At 38.5% G+C, this 19,531-nt stretch overlaps 1 protein-coding gene across 1 annotated transcript; it reads right to left on the bottom strand.

Annotated features, from left to right (window-relative positions):
• Positions 1–970: 970 nt before the first annotated feature.
• On the bottom strand, positions 971–19,493 carry LOC130571901 (plakophilin-2-like). The gene is made up of 5 exons (XM_057363206.1): positions 19,254–19,493; positions 15,312–15,427; positions 4,950–5,149; positions 4,490–4,634; positions 971–2,026 (listed from the first exon to the last, which is right to left on the bottom strand). Exons 1-5 carry the CDS (start codon positions 19,417–19,419, stop codon positions 1,682–1,684), a joined length of 972 nt encoding a protein of 323 aa, XP_057219189.1. The 5' UTR covers positions 19,420–19,493; the 3' UTR covers positions 971–1,681.
• Between the last annotated feature and the right edge of the window lie 38 nt (positions 19,494–19,531).

Raw genomic sequence — 19,531 nt, 5'->3', positions numbered from 1 at the left:
ACTAGAGACCGACCACAGGATGTATGTTTTGAGAAGGTTTTATTTTTCAGGAACTACGCAGATAAACGTGGCGTATGGTGATTGGTGGAAAGGGAGCAAAAAGCAGAGGAGGAGTCAGAAGATAGAGCGACGTCACATACTTTATAAATATGGGTGTATTTGAATATTTTGGTTGTTGGCTTGTGTTGGAGAGAGTGGTGATTTACTGGCAACCCAAAGCTTTGTTACCTTTTTACATCTGATAATAAACTTCTAATCGATTTTGAAGAACGTCTCAGTACAAATTTTTGAACATGCAGGACTGCCTTTAAAGTCCAACAATAAGTAAACTGAAACGTACAAAGTCAATATAAATTGAAATTAAATTTGGCATGCCAAACTTAAGGGCGATTTATAGTTCTGCGTCAGACCTAAAGTCTGGGTTTTTATTTATACTTGCAAGTTGTTCTCACGCCAATGTGCAATTACACATGCCGACCGTGAGTAGGCAGTGTCCACAGGCATGTTGCTGGCAGTATCAAGGTAAGCACCAAAGAAGACGCGGCTTGTTGCATACGCTCTGGGATAAGCATTTAGCAGTGATAGCTGAAAATAGACAATGCCTTTTGTTGCAGCTTGAATTGTTAAATATACAACAAATTATTTATTTAGATAATTCATTCAGATATGAGTAAAACGCGGCGATATTGCAGAGTTTTTTGACCTGAGGGAGGGGTTCAAGCAGACGAATCAGAGAGGAGACGGAGAGGTGCGCGACAGGCTACGGCATAGGGTATGCGGTTCCCAAAAATCGCCCTTTACACCACAGCACAGTGCATAGAATATTGTGTCCCACAATGCAATGATTCTCTTTATTTTTGAGCAACCATTTAATTAGGGTTTAGATAAACTGCAAAAATGCATTTCTTGCTAAGCATTTTTGTCTGTTTTCTAGTGCAAATTTAAAAAAATTCTTGAATCAAGATACATTTACTCGACAAGGAAAGTGACCTAGAACATTTAGTCTTGTTTTATGAAACAAAATATAAGAATGAAGTTCATTTATATTATACATATTGCTTTATAAATCAAATAATTAATTTGAATATCTTAGGTAATTTTTTCTTGTCAAATATCTTGATTTAAGAATTTTTTTATATTTGTACTAGAAAACAAGACAAAAATGCTTAGTAAGAAATTCATGTTTTGCAGTGTGAAATTAACCCAAAGGCTAAAGAACAACATTTTTTGGAGTTTATAAAGGCTTGTACACACTGGGACGATTATCGTGCGCCTATTGCCAATGTTTTTCGGTGTTCATACCCAAGCGATTTTCACTGGCGATGAGCCGAGTGAACGTGCAAATTCACTCCCTGACATAGATAGCGCTTAATGAAAAACAGAAATACACCGGTACACTAGGTGGCGCTGCACAACGTTTTGCTTCTTCCACTCGCCTGTCACACAGAAGATTTCATCTTGCTTACTTCCTCTTCGTCGTTGGTATCAATGTGTGCTTGGCAAGACCGTTTCGTGCTTGTGCGCCACCAAGTCGTGTTTTACTGTAACTTCAGCAGCTCCAGACACGTGAACAAAAGCGCCAATCTCATTGGTCGGCCAGTTTTTAACGAGCCCAAGGTGTGTTTTTTTAAATTACGCTTTTACGCCTGCCGTTTTGTGCGTCGGTGTGCACTTTGTTTAATCACGAGGCATTAAACGTCGGCGATAAATGCGCACGATTATCCTTAAGACTTATCCTTGCCTTAAGACAATGATGTAGAACATTACTGTTTGATATGCTTACAATAATATCTTTGGAGTGAATTAAAATGGTCTTACCAGTGAGCTGTTTCTGGGTTTCCGTTACGTTATTGCTTTGGAGTAAATCTACAATGACTTTTATTCCTCCATAAAGCTTCACCTGGGTCTTGTTTTCAGAGTCCTTAAAGATGACATTACGCAGTGCAGCGGCCACTGTCTGTTGTATCTGTAAATTGTCGGTTTTCAGAAGCTGAAGGAGTGAATGAATCCCTCCCAACTGACCAACCTTCCAATAAGACCAAACACATCAAATTATTGAACAAACACTCACTTATAGACAGAGTATATGATTGTTATGTTGTATTATGGTGTCTCTTTGCATCTGGTCCTTTCATTATTGTGTTTTGTCTAATGAAAGAACAAGACCTAACACTAAACAAAGCAAACATGAAGGAATACACAAAGAACGCTGGAGATAATTTGGCATGAAACAAACTAAAGCACTAAACATAAAAAAAATGAAATAAATTTAACAAATTTACCATACACAATGACACACCACAGTATGACAAGTAAACATAGTAGGTTTAAAGTGTACATAACTAGGGATTTTTAAGGTCCTACTTTGGTTTATGGTGTGTCCAACAACAAGTTTATGTACATAGAAGGTGTAAAAACACTATTATTTCATAATAATAGCTAGGTACTTTTACCTTACTTCTTGTTACTGACTCTCAAATGATGCGTTCCGCGATTCATCTGTCTAATCCCATCCTTTCCGCTAGCCTAAGCTGATGTGATTGGTCAGATGGTCTAGTCTTTTGTGATTGGTCTACCGCGAATGAGGCTCACGAGCTACAGTGTTTGGGGGAGAAAAGTGTTTTCGCGGGCAGTCCTAGCAAAACGTAGGCGGGGACTACACAGGTACATCTAAAAAAATTAGAATATCGTGAAAAAGGTCAATATTTTTTGTCACTTATTTCAGAAAGTGAAACCCATAGTATTATATAGACTCATTACACATAGAGTGAAATATTTCAAGCCTTTACTTCTTAAAATTTTGATGATTTTGGCTTACAGATAATGAAAACCCAAAATTTATTGTCTCAGAAAATTAGAATATTACATAAGATCAATAAAAAAAAATTCCTGGTAGATGGCTGCGTTGACTGTGGACTTCAGAAAACACAGTGGACCAAAGTCCTCTTTTCAGATGAAAGTAAATTTTGCATTTCATTTGGAAATCAGGGTCCCAGAGTCTGGAGGAAGAGAGGAGAGGCACAGAATCCATGTTGCTTGAGGTCCAGTGTAAAGTTTCCACAGTCAGTGATGTTTTGGGGTGCCATGTTATCTGCTGGTGTTGGTCCACTGTGTTTTCTGAGGTCCAAGGTCAACGCAGCCATCTACCAGGACATTTTAGAGCACTTCATGCTTCCTTCTGCTGACAAGCTTTATGGAGATGCTGATTTCATTTACCAGCAGGACTTGGCACCTGCCCACACTGCCAAAGGTACCAAAAGCTGGTTCAATGACCATGGTGGTACTGTGCTTGATTGGCCAGCAAACCCACTTGACCTGAACCCAATAGAGAATCTATGGGGTATTGTCAAGAGGAAGATGAGATACACCAGACCCAACAATGCAGATGACCTGAAGGCCTCTATCAAAGCAACCTGGGCTTCCATTACACCTGAGCATTGCCACAGGCTGATTGCCTCCATGCCTTGCCGCATTGATGCAATAATTCATGCAAAAGGAGGCCTAACCAAGTATCGAGTGCATAGAAATGAACATATTTTTTAGAATCCTGACATTTCTGTTTAAAATATCCTTTTTTTATTGATCTTATGTAATATTCTAATTTTCTGAGACACTGAATTTTGGGTTTTCATTATCTGTAAGCCATAATCATCAAAATTTCAAGAAATAAAGGCTTGAAATAGTTCACTCTATGTGTAATTAATCTATATAATATATGGGTTTCACTTTCTGAAATGAGTGACAAAAAATATTGACCTTTTTCACGATATTCAAATTTTTTAGATGTACCTGTATGTAGTGACTTAAATCTGCGGCGGTTCACGAATCGGACTAGGGACGACTCGTTTGTGTGATTCAGAGTCGACTCCCTTTTTTCCAAGCCAATAACTTTGTTATTCGTTCACCTTCGGATTTTTTTTCAAACACGGCAACATTACACACTGCATGAAATGTAATTTTCATGATCTCATGTTATGTACTCTTTAAAGTATAACATCCATGCACAGATAAACAAACGGATAGATAGATAGATAGATAGATAGATAGATAGATAGATAGATAGATAGATAGATAGATAGATAGATAGATAGATAGATAGATAGATAGATAGATAGATAGATAGATAGATAGATAGATAGATAGATAGATAGATAGATAGATAGATAGATAGATAGATGGATAGATGGATAGATGGATAGATGGATGGATGGATGGATGGATGGATGGATGGATGGATGGATGGATGGATGGATATACAGACAGACAGACAGAGACACGCAGATGGACAGACAGACAGAAAATGGACAGACAGACAGGTAGGCAGATAAACAGACAGACAGACATACAGAAAGATAAGACAGACAGAGAGATAGATAGGCAAACAGGCAGACAGACATACAGTACATGCAGATTTACAGACAGTTAGGCAGACAGAGTGATAGATAGACATACAAAATGCATTGCAGCCTAAGAAATGTTAATGTCTGACCTCTTGCCTGGCTTTATCTTCACCGAATGTGCGGTGCTGTATGAATGATGCTCCATACAGCTGACTGCACACTTCTGAGTGTGTGAGGAAGTTCACTGCTTCCTGCAGAGTCATAGCAGCCATTGCCCCTGTGGCACCATTCATACTGAAACATTATTAGAGTTAGCACGTTCTTAACACGACTGTTATGACTAAAGACATTTGCAGCCCATGCAACTGATGACACATACAAACATCAACACTCGGAAATGATAAGAAGTGACAGATGTAAAATGTAAAGCCCGTTTGCAACCACAAGTTGCCACAACAGCTTTTAAACTGACCTAAGAAGTTAAAAATAATACATTTTAAGATAAAAACACTTTCACATCATTAGTGAAGCACAGACTCTCAAGTGCTGTGTGTGGGAACTGGGTCAGCCAGACTGTGTTTTGCTCAGAGGCATTTTCTGAACTCTTACCCAGATGAATCTGATTTGCTTCTGACTAGCGTCACCCCCTGTGATTGGCTGGCAGTTTTCACAGTTGCAGCACGTGATAGGTTCTTGTTCTGGCTTCCTACGAGGACTGGCCCATTCATGATGGGCTCACGGGGCTTCACGCCATTGGATATGGACTGGCTGATGCCGTCGGTCTGTCTTCTCACGGTATATTGGCCGTTCTGGAGAGAGAAAACAAGTGGATTTCGTCTATTGCAGTGGATTTCGACCGAACAGACTGCAGGTCTGTTATGATCATCAGGAATAAAGTGGTAAAAAGTGATGGTACATGTTATCTATATATTTTGATTAGTAAAATATTCCGTTAATAATTTAGTGCCTCAACTTAAACGTACTTCACTTTATTTTAAGTCTTCTAGTTTTCCAATAATATTCTAATATTTAGGCAGATTTCATTTGATTTCAATTGATAGAAACGTTTTTAATAGTTTTAGTAAACGTTTTTAATTTGCTTTGCCCTGTCTGAATGGCAGGGTTTTTCCTGCATAGAGAAATTGGAGGCTGCCGCCTCCGTCAAATGTTGTGCCGCCTCAGGCTCTCGCCAAAATAATGTTGTGAGTTTCAGAAGAAATGCTTCGTGCATTTATCAGACTGTCATTTGTAACTGCAGTTGCGACATTACGCCACAGTGGAGGCGCTGTTTCGTTATCATCACACTGAGGCGCTAAAAAGAGTTGCAGAACAAAAGCCAGCCTGTGTTTCATGGCTGTTTGTTTTGCATCAAAGTACGTTTAATTTCTTGAAATTTCTTAAATTAACATGACGCACATCATTGTAATGTCTTTAGCTGTGCATTTGGATCGTTGAATCAGCGTATACTGTACACAGCGAGTTCGCCAGTATTGAACGCACATTGCGTTCAGAACGACTCGCACACGAATGACTCATTTGAACCGATTCATTTAAACGATTGAACTTTTCAGTTATAAGCGAATATAAGAGATCCTTGAATCATTTAAAGTGAACCACAGAGAATGCAAGATGTTAATGAGCTTTGCTCATTTAGAAAGACTGGTTAATTCAGTTGGCTATTGTGGGCTGAAAAGTTAGTTGAAAATGATTTAAAAAAAAGCTTTATTTGATAAGAAAACATTTCTGTTTGGTTGAATAAAAACCATTATAACTTAATAATTGTCATTTTTATCTAATTTTATTAGAACTTTTATGTCAAACTCAAAGTCACTTTGGTTAAGCCACTAAAAGGTACAGTAGGCCTACGCGTGTGTTCAAGATCAGTATGGCACTACCTCCTCCTCATTTTGAGCCAGGAAAAACCCTGAATGGTCAAATCATCATTCGAGATCTGACACAAATGCTATTTCGCAATACTATCTAAAACTGTTCCAATACATTGTGCTTGATTCTTGTATTTGCTTTGTATTTCTTGTCCTAGTGTATTAATTGTTGTTGCGCTCACCAAGAAAATTCCAGATAACTATTTAGTTTGGCATTAAATAATTAAATAAATTATGAAACACAATAATATCAAAAATGGTTCTAATACAAAATTCACAATACTACAAATGTCACCCGTGGCTGTAAGAAAGAGAAGTGTGTGCACATGCCAGCCACATGACTTTCCTGGTAACTAAGGGATTCGAGATGTATTTAGATCTAAATGACCCAGAAACTCGACCATTTACTGTATATGATACCCAACACTACAACAAAACTGAAGCCAACTAAAGTAAATAACAAACTAGAACATGTATCAACACAACAGCCATTCGATGCAGTTCAATTTTATGGACAGTTTTGATTACTTTGGTGCAATGCACATTTTTGGATGCATCAATATCCATGTTTTGGATGCAACTTAGGGTCGGTCCACTGTAAACACCATTTATCTATCCTCTTCACACTGTTCAATTAGCAGGGAATGTTTAGCTGGTGCTAAAGTAACAGAGAAAGGATAGTGTAGAGCAACTGATAATACTTTGGGTTAAGTGTCTGGCTTAAGGGCAAAGCTGCTGGAACAGCGGAAGCTCAACGAGGTCTTCCATTACAAACATTAAGTGAGGGTTAACTGACACGATCTGCAGGAAAGGACTTGTGTAAAGTCAGCAGATTTTTGCTTGAAGGCAAAAACCTTGCTCCTAGAGCCAATCTTCTTTAGACTAGGATCCACAAAGACAGAATATCAAAATATTCTATATACAACTCCATACACATGATTGTTAATTCGCGAACATGCTCAATCTATTCATTATTCATCTTTATTGCTATGTTTTCCATGTGCAGTAAATCGTTGTTTATGATATGTTTAAAGAAACGATATAAGTTCACTCAAAATTATATATGTGTTGTCCTTAACTGAACACATATCTGTGTTATTTCTGGGCCAACACATTTTGTGTAACTTTTAACACAACTTGTGTTGTCCCTTTTATTAATTTCATACATAACCAACACAAAATGTTTTAAAATGAAACACAATGTGTTAAAAAAGCATTACACAAACAGTGTGGTAATGTTAAAGTAGCAGTATGGGATTTTTTTGACGATCTATTGACAGAAATGCAATATAATCACTTAAGTTTGTATAGTCATACAGTCATGCAGTTGTTTGTCATACAGTTGTCTGTCCAACTGCATTCTATTTTGTATGGAGTACGCACCCAAGACTTTCACTGACCACAAGTGGTGATGTAATAATAAAAGTGATTTGATTTAATATACAAAACGAGGTCTTCATATATGTATAAAGACGTTACGTAATGAGCAGTTATGTTTTTACTACCTTAGAATAAGCTATTTCTATCTACATATAGAGCGGGCCTACATACATTGAACTCGCCTCCATGTTTTGTACAGCAGCCCTAAACAGACAAACAACTCTACAACGCGTGTTTCCTCTCCATCTACCCTGCGGTACGTAGTCCGGTTGTCCCTGACTTTACAAAGGGGGGAAACGTCTACTAACTTACTCTTAACTGCTATCTTGCTGTCAGATCAAACACCTTTAATAGCGTTGCTACTGTATTTACTGTTTGCTATCTCTGCCCTCAAACGTGCTGTGCGATGCAAGCATGAAATGCTTAGTTTTATCATAGCTTATACCACACAAATAGTAATGCAAATGAATAAAATAAGCGAAGACGACACAAGTATATACTAGCAGCACACTGGTTCCAGATAAACAATGACGCTCAAAACTGCTCCGTTACACAGTTAATATTACAACAACAACATATCTTGGTTCTAACAAACAGAAAAACCAATGTTACTCACATACAGATCCAAATCAAAGCAACCTCCTCGGGGGTGATTTTTAGATGATCTTTCTCTCCAACTTCACTGTGCTGGAAAGTAACGTTATCTCCATAGATATCTATGAGTATCTCTGCTTAAAGCCTTAGTACCGCAGGTCCAAATGCGTCTCTGCTGGAAAGTCTTTATAATATTAACACAGGTGCTAGCTCCTGCCTGACCTTTATCCTTCGTTTTATACTTAAAATGCACAGACCTTTTATTTTATGTAATAAATAAGACATCGCTCTTTCTACAGTCTTTCTAATGTCCGCATGATCTCTTCCATGCGTCTACATGAGAAGACATGCTGTCGTAGACGATGACATCTTTTGGTGTCAAATACTGTACCAATACTGTGGTGTCCACCGTTGTGTTTGGACTGAGAGATTGGTTGCAATTGTCAAACCCACTGCTAGTGGCCGCTATAAATCCCATTCTAGACTTTTAACACATCCTTTTTGAAAGTGTAGACTGGTCACCAAGGGCGGTTCTGGACCATTTTTAGGTGGGCTTCGGCTCCCCTGTCTGTCTGTCTCATCCCCCCTAAACCTATGAGCTTTCAAACTATCAAACAGTGTTTAAAATACATTTAAATCCACACTGGCCACCACTAATAGATTTTTCTTGATACCCCTTTAAATTTTTATTTGACTATTTAAAAAATTTATTGTAGAGTTGCACGCAGTGTGTTGACACTTGAGCGCCTCTCTCTCTCTCCCTCTCGTGTTGCGTGCAGCACCTTGACGCTCACATGACAGCGAACGAATTAAAAGATGTTTTAAAATTAAAATGAATAACGGTGTTTTTAAAACAGATGTTCCTACATTAATGGCAAAAGTCACAGATGTTACTGACAGAGAAGACGGCTGACCGAGTTTATCAGGAATTAACAAAAGGTTAGCAGTTTCATGTCCCACTCACTCAACTCACTCTACTAGTGACTTTGGTGCTGTGTGCGTGCACGCGTGTAGTTAGCTCTGTGTAACAGGGTATAGAGAACGTGAAGCTGACGTCACGCACTATGTTGCATTGGTGCCGCCATCTTGGAAGGGACATACTCCACTGCTATTATTGTTTTGTTATGTACCGTTACTTGTTTTGTTTGATATATGGAGAAATCGAAAGTGAAAAAACCAGGGGCATTTCCTGAACGACTCTGCGTTATGCTATTGCAGTTTTTAAACACAGCAAGACCGACCTACCATAGTTACATTTGCATTTAGTCATTTAGCAGACACTTTTATCCAAAGCGACTTACAGAGAGTTCAGGGAGCAATAATCGATATGTCATACAGGAGCAATAATACAATAGTGCTAATACAAAGTTACTGGTTTCAACAAAAGCTAGATTACTACCTGTTGAGAGAAAGAGAGAGGGTTAGGTTTTTTTCTTTTTTTCTCATTATTCTGTCAAGTATTCACAGAAGAGATGGGTTTTAAGTAGTTTTTTGAATGTTGTGAGAGATGTGGTTGACCGGACTGAGTTAGGAAGAATGTTCCACCAGGAAGGAGTTGTGAAGGAGAATGAGCGGGAAAGTGATTTACTGCGCTTATAGGAAGGCAATTCAAGACGCTGCTGGTTTGCTGAACCGCTGTCTTGATGGGGTGTAGGAGTGTAGGAGGGTGTGAAAGTATGCTGGTGCAGATCCATTGAGAGTCCTGTAGGCAAGCATTAGTGACTTGAATCTGATACGGAATTCAACCAGTAGCCAGTGGAGAGAGATGAAAAGGGGTGTCACATGTGCCCTTTTGGGCTGTTGGAAGATGAGGTGTGGTGCTGTGTTCTGAACCAGCTGGAGTGGTTTGATAGCCTTTGCAGGAAGACCAGCAAGGAGAGCATTGCAGTAGTCCAACCTTGAGATTACCAGGGCCTGGACAAGGAGTTGTGCCGCATGCTCAGTGAGATAGGGTCTAACCTTTCTAATGTTGAATAATGCATATCGGCATGACCGCGTTGTCTTTGCAATGTGATCATTGAAGGACAGCTGTTCATCAAATATGTCTCTGAGGTTCCTGGCTGTTTTGGAAGGAGTGATTTTGGTATTGCCAAGTTGGATGGTGAGATCGTGTTGCACCGTGGGGTGTGCCTGAAATACGAGTAGTTCTGTCTTGGCAGGGTTCAGCTGGAGGTGATGCTCTTTCATCCAAGCCGAGATGTCTTCTAGGCAGGCTGTAATGCGAGCTGCTACAGTGGTATCGTCTGGGTGAAATGAGATGTATATCTAGGTGTCGTCAGCATTACAGTGATATGAGAAGCTGTGTGCCTGTATGATGAATCCCAAGGATGTCGTGTAGAATGAAAAAAGCAGCGGTCCAAGCACCGATCCCTGAGGGACCCCAGTGATCATGTGGTGAGCAGTGGACAGCGAGCCCCTCCATGACACCCTGAAGGATCTGCCGGAGAGGTAGGATTTGAACCAGCGGAGAGGAGTGACTGAGATTCCTAGAGATGACAGGGTTGCTAGCAGAATCTGGTGATTGACAGTGTCAATCGCTGCAGATAGGTCTAGCAGAATCCGGACTGAGGATTTAGATTCCGCCTTGGCTAGCCGCAGTGCTTCTGTGACCGATAGCAGTGCAGTCTCAGTGGAGTGTTTTGTTTTGAAGCAAGACTGCTTGTCACCCAGTAGTTTATTCTGGGATAGGTAGGAAGACACCTGGTTGAAAATTGCCCTCTCAAGTGTTTTTGCAATAATTGGGAGGAGAGAAACAGGTCTGTGACTGTCGGTAGTAGAGGGGTCCAATGTGGGTTTCTTAAGTAGGGGTGTGACGTGGGCCTGTTTGAATGTGGATGGAAAAGTGCTGGTGAGCAGGGAGGTGTTTATGATGTGCGTGAGTGCAGGTGTGAGTGTGCTGGATATGGCCTGAAGGAGATGGGAGGGGATTGGGTCAAGGGTACAGGTGGTGGGGTGGCTGGAGAGAAGTCTGGTGACTTCAGTGTCAGTCAGTGGGGCGAAAGAGGAGAGTTCAATGTTTGAAGTGAGGGTAGTGTGTACCGAGGTCTGAGGTGCTGAGAATTGTTTGCTGATGGATGTTTTCTCAGTGAAAAATACAGCGAAGAACATTTCTATTAATATTTTCTTCCAAGACACATTTTCACATGTTGTGAATTCTTTTGCACAGTGCAGACAGTTTGGTACAAATTCAGAAATATGCGAGAATAGAGAGAAGTTATATTTCCTAATCAAACAAGAAAAAAAACACTGCATTGCACGCACTAGCAGCAATCCTCCCAAGATGGTGCAACATTCATCACGGCGTGATGTAGCTTCACATTCTCTATTCTCGCATATTTCTGAATTTGAACCGAACTGTCTGCACTACATGCGTGCAAAAGAACTCTCAACATGTGAAAATGTGTCTTTGAAGATGAATAGATGAAAAAATGAATAGAAAAGTTCTTTAAATGGTTAACAAAGAAAAAAATCAACCCAAACATTGGGGCACCAACTGATCAGGAGACAGGTACAGAGAATAAAGTTTCCCAGCACCCACAGTTTGTGTAGTTTTTAAGAAAATATATCCTTAAAATTTAAGTAAAATTTAAATATTTAATTTAAATATTTTAATGCAACTTAATACAAAAACAGCAGAGAAAATTTTATAATTATTTTGTAATTGGTTGATTAAAGATGAATATTAAGTCAAAGGAACTTAATGGGAGGGGATATACAGTATGTATATGTAATTTAGTAATAATGTTCACTATGAACGCAACAGTGGACTCTTGCTTTAAATCTTCACTGAATGCTATTACTCCGCAAGAATAAAATCCTAAAACGTTCAGTAAATACGTGAAACACATGTTAGTGTTACACAGTTTCACTTATGTCTACTAATATGGAACCACCATGAAAATAATTCAATTTCTAATAAATATATTTATTAATAAAAGGTTGCTTCATTGTCCACTGATATACCTTGACAAACTATAATTAAGATTTTTCTTGCAATGAGACAAAAGGCTCTTTTTTGTATTTAATGACAGAAAAGCAATGTTACCACATGCTTATACAGTATCATCATGAACACTATGTTTAACTCTGTTGCAATACATGTATTTCTTTGGCAGGTGGGCAAAAATGATTATGATGAATTATTGTAATTATTGTAAATACATCAAATTTATGAGTGGCTGATTTACAGAATTGCTGTAAATGACACACTGTAAAGGGTTTTTGCTGTTTGTTCCTCCCTGTTAATTGGTAAGAGGACAACAGAACTGCAGTTCACCCATTTCACTGCAGTTTCCCTCTCATGTCATTTCAAACCTGTATGACTTTCTTCTGCAGCCAGAACACAAAAGAAGATATTCTGAAGAATTTTGATAACCAAATCCACTGACTTTCATTGTATGGATGGACACAAAACCACTGAGATATTTCTTCAAAATATCTTCTTTTGTGTTTCACAGAAGAAAGAGTCAAATACAGGTTTTGAACGACATAAATAAATGATGACAGAACTTCAAACCTTGGGTGAACTATCATTTTATTACGCTGACATAACATGACAAGGCATGCTAAAGTTTTGTCCTTACAATGACAACAGTGATTTTATAATCCTATTTTTTATTAGAAAATGTATAAGATGTATAATGATAATTCATAAGAAAATGTCATGCTCCTCAATACCAAGGGAATGCACATTCTAACAAACATAGCTTACAACTGAACTGCAAGTAACTTCAGATAAAAGTGTCAAATATGATTTCTCTGTTTGTATTTGTGTGTGTGTGTGTGTGTGTGTGTGTGTGTGTGTGTGTGTGTGTGTGTGTGTGTGTGTGTGTGTGTGTGTGTGTGTGTGTGTGTGTGTGTGTGTGTGTGTGTGTGTGTGTGTGTGTGTTTGTGTGTGTGTGTGTGTGTGTGTGTGTGTGTGGTGTGTGAGACGTAGAAGAAATCTTAGTTTTTAATAAGTCAAGGTCATTTACAACAACATTAGGATAAAGCGATGTGAATGTGCGAAGCAATGGCACTCAATAGACATATTTATTTGTATAATTATGTTTTATTCCCTGATTTTCTCTCCTTACGAATGACTCGCGCCTGTATATTTTTCTTTCAGCTAAACAACAATATTCACTACTCATACTGTTAATAGAAAGTTTCTTTTATTTCTTTGTTTTAAGTGAGCGTTACAAGTTCTCAATGTGAGAAATGTATACTACACACACTTTTTATGTATACATGAATTGTATATAATAATCAACGGGAGAGAATGAAAGCCTTTTTTGCCATTATTACAAGTTATATTGGCTTAACTAGGTATGCAGCTCATATTTTCCCGCCTAAAGTCCTCCTTTTTCTATACAGTGTTATACTGTACACTCACCTAAAGGATTATTAGGAACACCATACTAATACGGTGTTTGACCCCCTTTCGCCTTCAGAACTGCCTTAATTCTACGTGGCATTGATTCAACAAGGTGCTGAAAGCATTCTTTAGAAATGTTGGCCCATATTGATAGGATAGCATCTTGCAGTTGATGGAGATTTGTGGGATGCACATCCAGGGCACGAAGCTCCCGTTCCACCACATCCCAAAGATGTTCTATCGGGTTGAGATCTGGTGACTGTGGGGGCCATTCTAGTACAGTGAACTCATTGTCATGTTCAAGAAACCAATTTGAAATGATTCGAGCTTTGTGACATGGTGCATTATCCTGCTGGAAGTAGCCATTAGAGGATGGGTACATGGTGGTCATAAAGGGATGGACATGGTCAGAAACAATGCTCAGGTAGGCCGTGGCATTTAAACGATGCCCAATTGGCACTAAGGGGCCTAAAGTGTGCCAAGAAAACATCCCCCACACCATTACACCACCACCACCAGCCTGCACAGTGGTAACAAGGCATGATGGATCCATGTTCTCATTCTGTTTACGCCAAATTCTGACTCTACCATTTGAATGTCTCAACAGAAATCGAGACTCATCAGACCAGGCAACATTTTTCCAGTCTTCAACTGTCCAATTTTGGTGAGCTCGTGCAAATTGTAGCCTCTTTTTCCTATTTGTAGTGGAGATGAGTGGTACCCGGTGGGGTCTTCTGCTGTTGTAGCCCATCTGCCTCAAGGTTGTGCGTGTTGTGGCTTCACAAATGCTTTGCTGCATACCTCGGTTGTAACGAGTGGTTATTTCAGTCAAAGTTGCTCTTCTATCAGCTTGAATCAGTCGGCCCATTCTCCTCTGACCTCTAGCATCAACAAGGCATTTTCGCCCACAGGACTGCCGCATACTGGATGTTTTTCCCTTTTCACACCATTCTTTGTAAACCCTAGAAATGGTTGTGCGTGAAAATCCCAGTAACTGAGCAGATTGTGAAATACTCAGACCGGCCCGTCTGGCACCAACAACCATGCCACGCTCAAAATTGCTTAAATCACCTTTCTTTCCCATTCTGACATTCAGTTTGGAGTTCAGGAGATTGTCTTGACCAGGACCACACCCCTAAATGCATTGAAGCAACTGCCATGTGATTGGTTGATTAGATAATTGCATTAATGAGAAATTGAACAGGTGTTCCTAATAATCCTTTAGGTGAGTGTATATCTTTATTTTAACATAATGGCATATATGACGGTATATTGTCATATAATAAAAACATTTTGCTATTATTGACCTTTTATTTAATAGAATGAATTCTATATGTGTACAACTTCCTGTGCATGCGTGTTATTAAACTCCAAATAGTCAAAGTTTATAAATTATTGTTATAACAGGCTCTGTGGAATACTTGAATCTGACTGGTAAATCACAACATTCTGTATGTTATTTCCAGATAACAATCCAGGTACTGCGAGTCATCTTGACATTACAAATAATTAAGTATAAATATGCCCAATTAATAACATATAAGGGATTATACAGTATTTACAAGTGATTATACCAAACTGCATGTTCGTCTTGTTTGAACTAATAAGTCGAAAAATTTACATCCAGCTGGTTGTTATTACAAAATAAAACCCTGACAAGATGACAACAACATCAAGCGGCTAGATGTACATTATCCCTTAAATGTCATCAGCATATATGAATCACTCAACAAAACACACAGTGAGTGCAGTGTGTACCATTCTGCTGTGCCATCTGCTTGTGTTGGTGGAGCTCCTTCTGTAGAGAGAGATGCTCCGTTTTGTTGGAGAAAACTGGAATTTAGGCTCACTATATTCTGTCGCTGACGCCGGACCTGCAATACATGCAAACAAATTTGTTAACAATTACAAATATGCAGTTTGTCATTTAAAGTGTTTCATGCCCACTGGAAAAAGTTTCATGTGTTAAAACTTGAAATGAATTGAGTTTTAACAAATGTCTTAAGGATCAGGCAACATGGCAATTGTATAACAAATTATACAGTTTACTTTAGTTTTTAGGGCAAGATCATATATCCATCAAAGTTGTTATTTTGGATTGTTTTTCACACAAAGTATTCTCGTCGCTTCAAAAAAATTCAATTGAGCCACTATGAGTGGATGGACCAATTTAACGATGTCTTTAGTACTTTTCTGGGGTCTCATTTATAAAACTGTGCGTAGGATCCTTACTAAAAGTGTACGTGTGCCCGAAAGCCAAAAATAGCGTACGCCAAAAAATATTCCGATTTATAAAACTATGCGTACGCACAGGGGCGCAACTGCACATTTTCTGAGGGGTATGCGAGATCAGTATTGGCGCCCCCCATCGGCCACCCCAATATAGAAAACACACAACAAATAAAAAATCTGCAGACAAGTTGTATATTACCTTTGGAGTCATTCTATTTTACATCATGTGAAGGTGACAATCAGATTTGCATCTATAACAGAAGCATAAAGGTTTCCTTTTACAGAAACACTTTTCCAACTGCTTCACAATGTAACAGATACACAATTCTGAAAAGATAAATAACAATCTGAAAAATAATGAAACAAAGGAGCAAAAAGTATAAAAGTACATAAAGCTTGACATACACAATAAATTAGGGCAGAAACTAACGATTATTTTAATAACCGTATAATTGGACGATTTTTTTTTTGATTAATCGGGCTAAACAGTTTTTAAATTGATCTTTTGCTTATAATAACCAAATAAGGGGCTGTGTCCACCGAGCATTTACGCGGCTGAAAACGGCAGGAGCTCGGCTGAAAACGCCCGCTGCAGGCGTAGCGTTCTGCCCAAAGTTGAGCATTTTTCAACTCAGGGCGATCGGTCGAACGCCGGCGCTGAGCGTGAAAAAAACGCATCGCACCAGCGCAGAGCGCGGAAAAAAACCGTCAGCTGATGGCTTTTTTTTTTAAAGCGCGGCGTTTCCATAGGAAACAATTGAAAAAACGCCGGCCGCAGGCGTAAACGCCTCGGTGGACACAGCCTCTAAGACTTCAAATAAGGCTATTTATTGTATTCTTTGAAAAGTGAGTTTCACTTATGTAGTCTACAATTTTGACATTTAAAACCTTTAACAAAAAAACTTGTCAAGTTTTAAATAATAAAACTTCTTTAAATATCCCAAATATAAGTAACAATCGAGTTGTAGCCCAGAGATGTGCTGATGAGGAAATAAACTTATTTTGATCTTTAAAGTTATATATAGATTATTCCCTTTCCTTCAACAAAAAGTATTATTAACATTATTTATTATTATCAGAATAAGACGAATAAGACGTATCACATGATATACTCGCGTTGTATTTTTTTGTTCTTTTCCCACTTAGGCCTACTTTAAAACGAATGCTTAGTTTGTGGTTCATTAATATTTAATAAAAACACAACAATAAAATTTGCCTATGTTAAACATACCTTTACTGTGCATTTATAATTCAAATATTATTGAAAAAACGAAATAAGATGGATAACAGATATTATAAGGCAAATAAATAAAAAATCTTTGGATTTTCCCCTTGCTTTAAGCATTTTTAGTTAGTGGTTCACATTTTATGAAAACATCATTAAAGTAAAACAAAGACAAACTCACTTACATTGAAAGCTCAAATTATTTTTTATTAACTAACGTTCTTTTGCGCTCTTGTCTCTGTCATCCTGTCAATCATTGCGCTGTTTCAGTGTCCACACGCAATATCTCCGGCGCTCTGTGCTGCGCGCTGTTTGCAGAAGACAATGACTTTTTCGTTATATTTTTATAACGTTTTATTTAAAAAAATGTTAAATAATATTTTGGCACAATGGCGCCCCCACTTGTGCGGCGCCCCTATGCACCGCATATACTGCATACCCCATTTTTGCGCCCCTGCGTACGCACAACTGTACACGCCAATTTTTACCCATAAATAGTCAATGCAAAGCACCTCATGAATACTGATTTGTATATTAATCAGACTGACATCCAATAAGCCTGATGTCACGCACCATAATGGACGTATACCGTTTCCGGGTCCCACCGCTATCAGATGCCATAGAAAAATAACAAAAAAATATGTAAAACTGCCGAAAACCCCCGATCCCATCCTTTATCTCTGTAACAAAATCACAAATGACCACACATGAGATTCACTACGATTTACAAATGTATCATTGTTATAATTATTAATAATTATTATTATTTCAAATAGCCTAGATTAAAGCCAAAGAAGGTCTCTGTAGCATTTAAATGTTTACAGCATTTAGACTGATCACTTCATTAAAATCACATCATTAATTAGTGTTGTCCTTCACCTAAGATAAAGTTTGAAGACGAATGTTTCTTCATTCCGGTTTTGTTATGAACTTAGTTAGGACTGATAACGAAGACATAAAGAGAAACGATTGTGCGAGAGCTCAATGGCTGTATTTCCAGACTTTAACATTCGATGATTATGCACAGTATTTAAGGAAAATATATTTAGTATTTATTTACACTGTGTTCTGCAGTTATCGTATTTGATGCTGTTCCTGTTCAGTCGGATCATCTCTTCCTCATGCGCTCATAGTGTGATGGTGAGACAGCGCTGATTAAATATTTAGATTGATTTTTTATTTCAGATTTGAGTTGGATTTTACAAGAAGGTGCATGTAACATTTATCACTCAATACAAGCGCAAATAACTCTGCAGATTTAATCTTTGTGATCATGTGGATCTTTAACGGATATGAGGTCAAATTAAATGTGTGTGAGGCTTTAATGCTTATAATCTTTTTTTATCACACTTACTTTCTGCAATCTAACTTCACTAACTCACCATTTGTGTCGCCTGTTGTCTCCAGAATGTGCGTATGCATGGGTCAGAGTTTGCTTACAGGTGTGCACATTCTCCGGTCAAGTTTGTTTTTAATAGATCACAACCTTTGAGTGGAAAGTGGCGTACGCACGTTTCCAGCCCCATTTTGTGCAACGTTTATAAATGAGACCCCTGGACCTTGACAACAACTATAACCACGATGTCTATGAGGAGGCCTGGAAATCTCTCGGATATCACCTAAAATATCTTTATTTGGGTTCCGAAGACACCGGGAGGTCTTAAAACATGTTGAACGTCATTTGGGTGAGTAAAAAATAACACAATTTTGATTTTGAGATGAACTTTTCCTTTAATGGCAAATAAATGCTCTGCCTTACAGACTTGCTTCAACTTGCTGATGGGAAACATGCTATCAGATGCCAGACACACAAACAATTCATCTCTCTTTGACTTAAACAGACCTGTTATTCCCCTTTTCACATGGTCTACTCTAATATACGTCTCAGGTGTCCACAGTGTGTCTGTACAGTAAGTCAAAATAAAAAGTGAAGTTTGCATAATAGATCCCCTTTAAACTCTAGTTAGTTAACGTATAGCATCCACTACACATGAAGATAAGTTTACCTTTTTAAGGTATATACATAAGAAAAAAATTCAATAATATCATGTTTTTTTATTTTGCGGTTCCAATTATTCTCTACTGTTTGCGCTAAAATGTATTTTCTGTAAAGCTGTTCTGCAGCAATGTAAAATTGTGAAAGGCGCAATAAAAAATAATTTAAATAGAATATTTAGTTGCTGCTGAAAGTTATTTTATTATATGTATACAATGCAGTTCATGCATACAAACATTGTTCTTACTTGTTGGAGACGAAAGGGAGTCATTTCTTGACTTGCTTCTCTTGATGCTTTTCACCTGCTGCAGCACGCGCTGTTGTCCAGTGCAGTGGTTCTTATCGGACGGCATGACCAGAGACGTGTCCTCCGTCGGGCCGATGCCCAGGGACGAGCGAACCGACTCACCCATGCTAGCTGCTCTCGACCGTCCACCCTCACCCGTCTCTCCTTCTTCAGCACTGACTCTAATCTGTATGTAAGGGAACCTTTTTCGCACTTCTGTGGAAAACCACACCTAGGAA

The sequence above is a fragment of the Triplophysa rosa genome, linkage group LG21, assembly GCF_024868665.1.
Source record: "Triplophysa rosa linkage group LG21, Trosa_1v2, whole genome shotgun sequence".
Lineage (NCBI taxonomy): Eukaryota > Metazoa > Chordata > Actinopteri > Cypriniformes > Nemacheilidae > Triplophysa > Triplophysa rosa.
Note: the sequence above shows the minus strand (reverse complement) of the source record. Positions and strands in the feature narration are given on the sequence as shown.

What these genes read in the sequence shown, in the direction of transcription:
- LOC130571901 (XM_057363206.1), bottom strand. Translation starts at nt 19,419, where the DNA reads ATGGGTGAGTCGGTTCGCTCGTCCCTGGGCATCGGCCCGACGGAGGAC. An exon ending in CTCCCTTTCGTCTCCAACAA is followed by an intron (nt 15,428 to 19,253) that starts GTAAGAACAATG and finishes CATGTATTGCAG; the next exon opens with GTCCGGCGTCAGCGACAGAA. An exon ending in GCAGATGGCACAGCAGAATG is followed by an intron (nt 5,150 to 15,311) that starts GTACACACTGCA and finishes TTCTCTCTCCAG; the next exon opens with AACGGCCAATATACCGTGAG.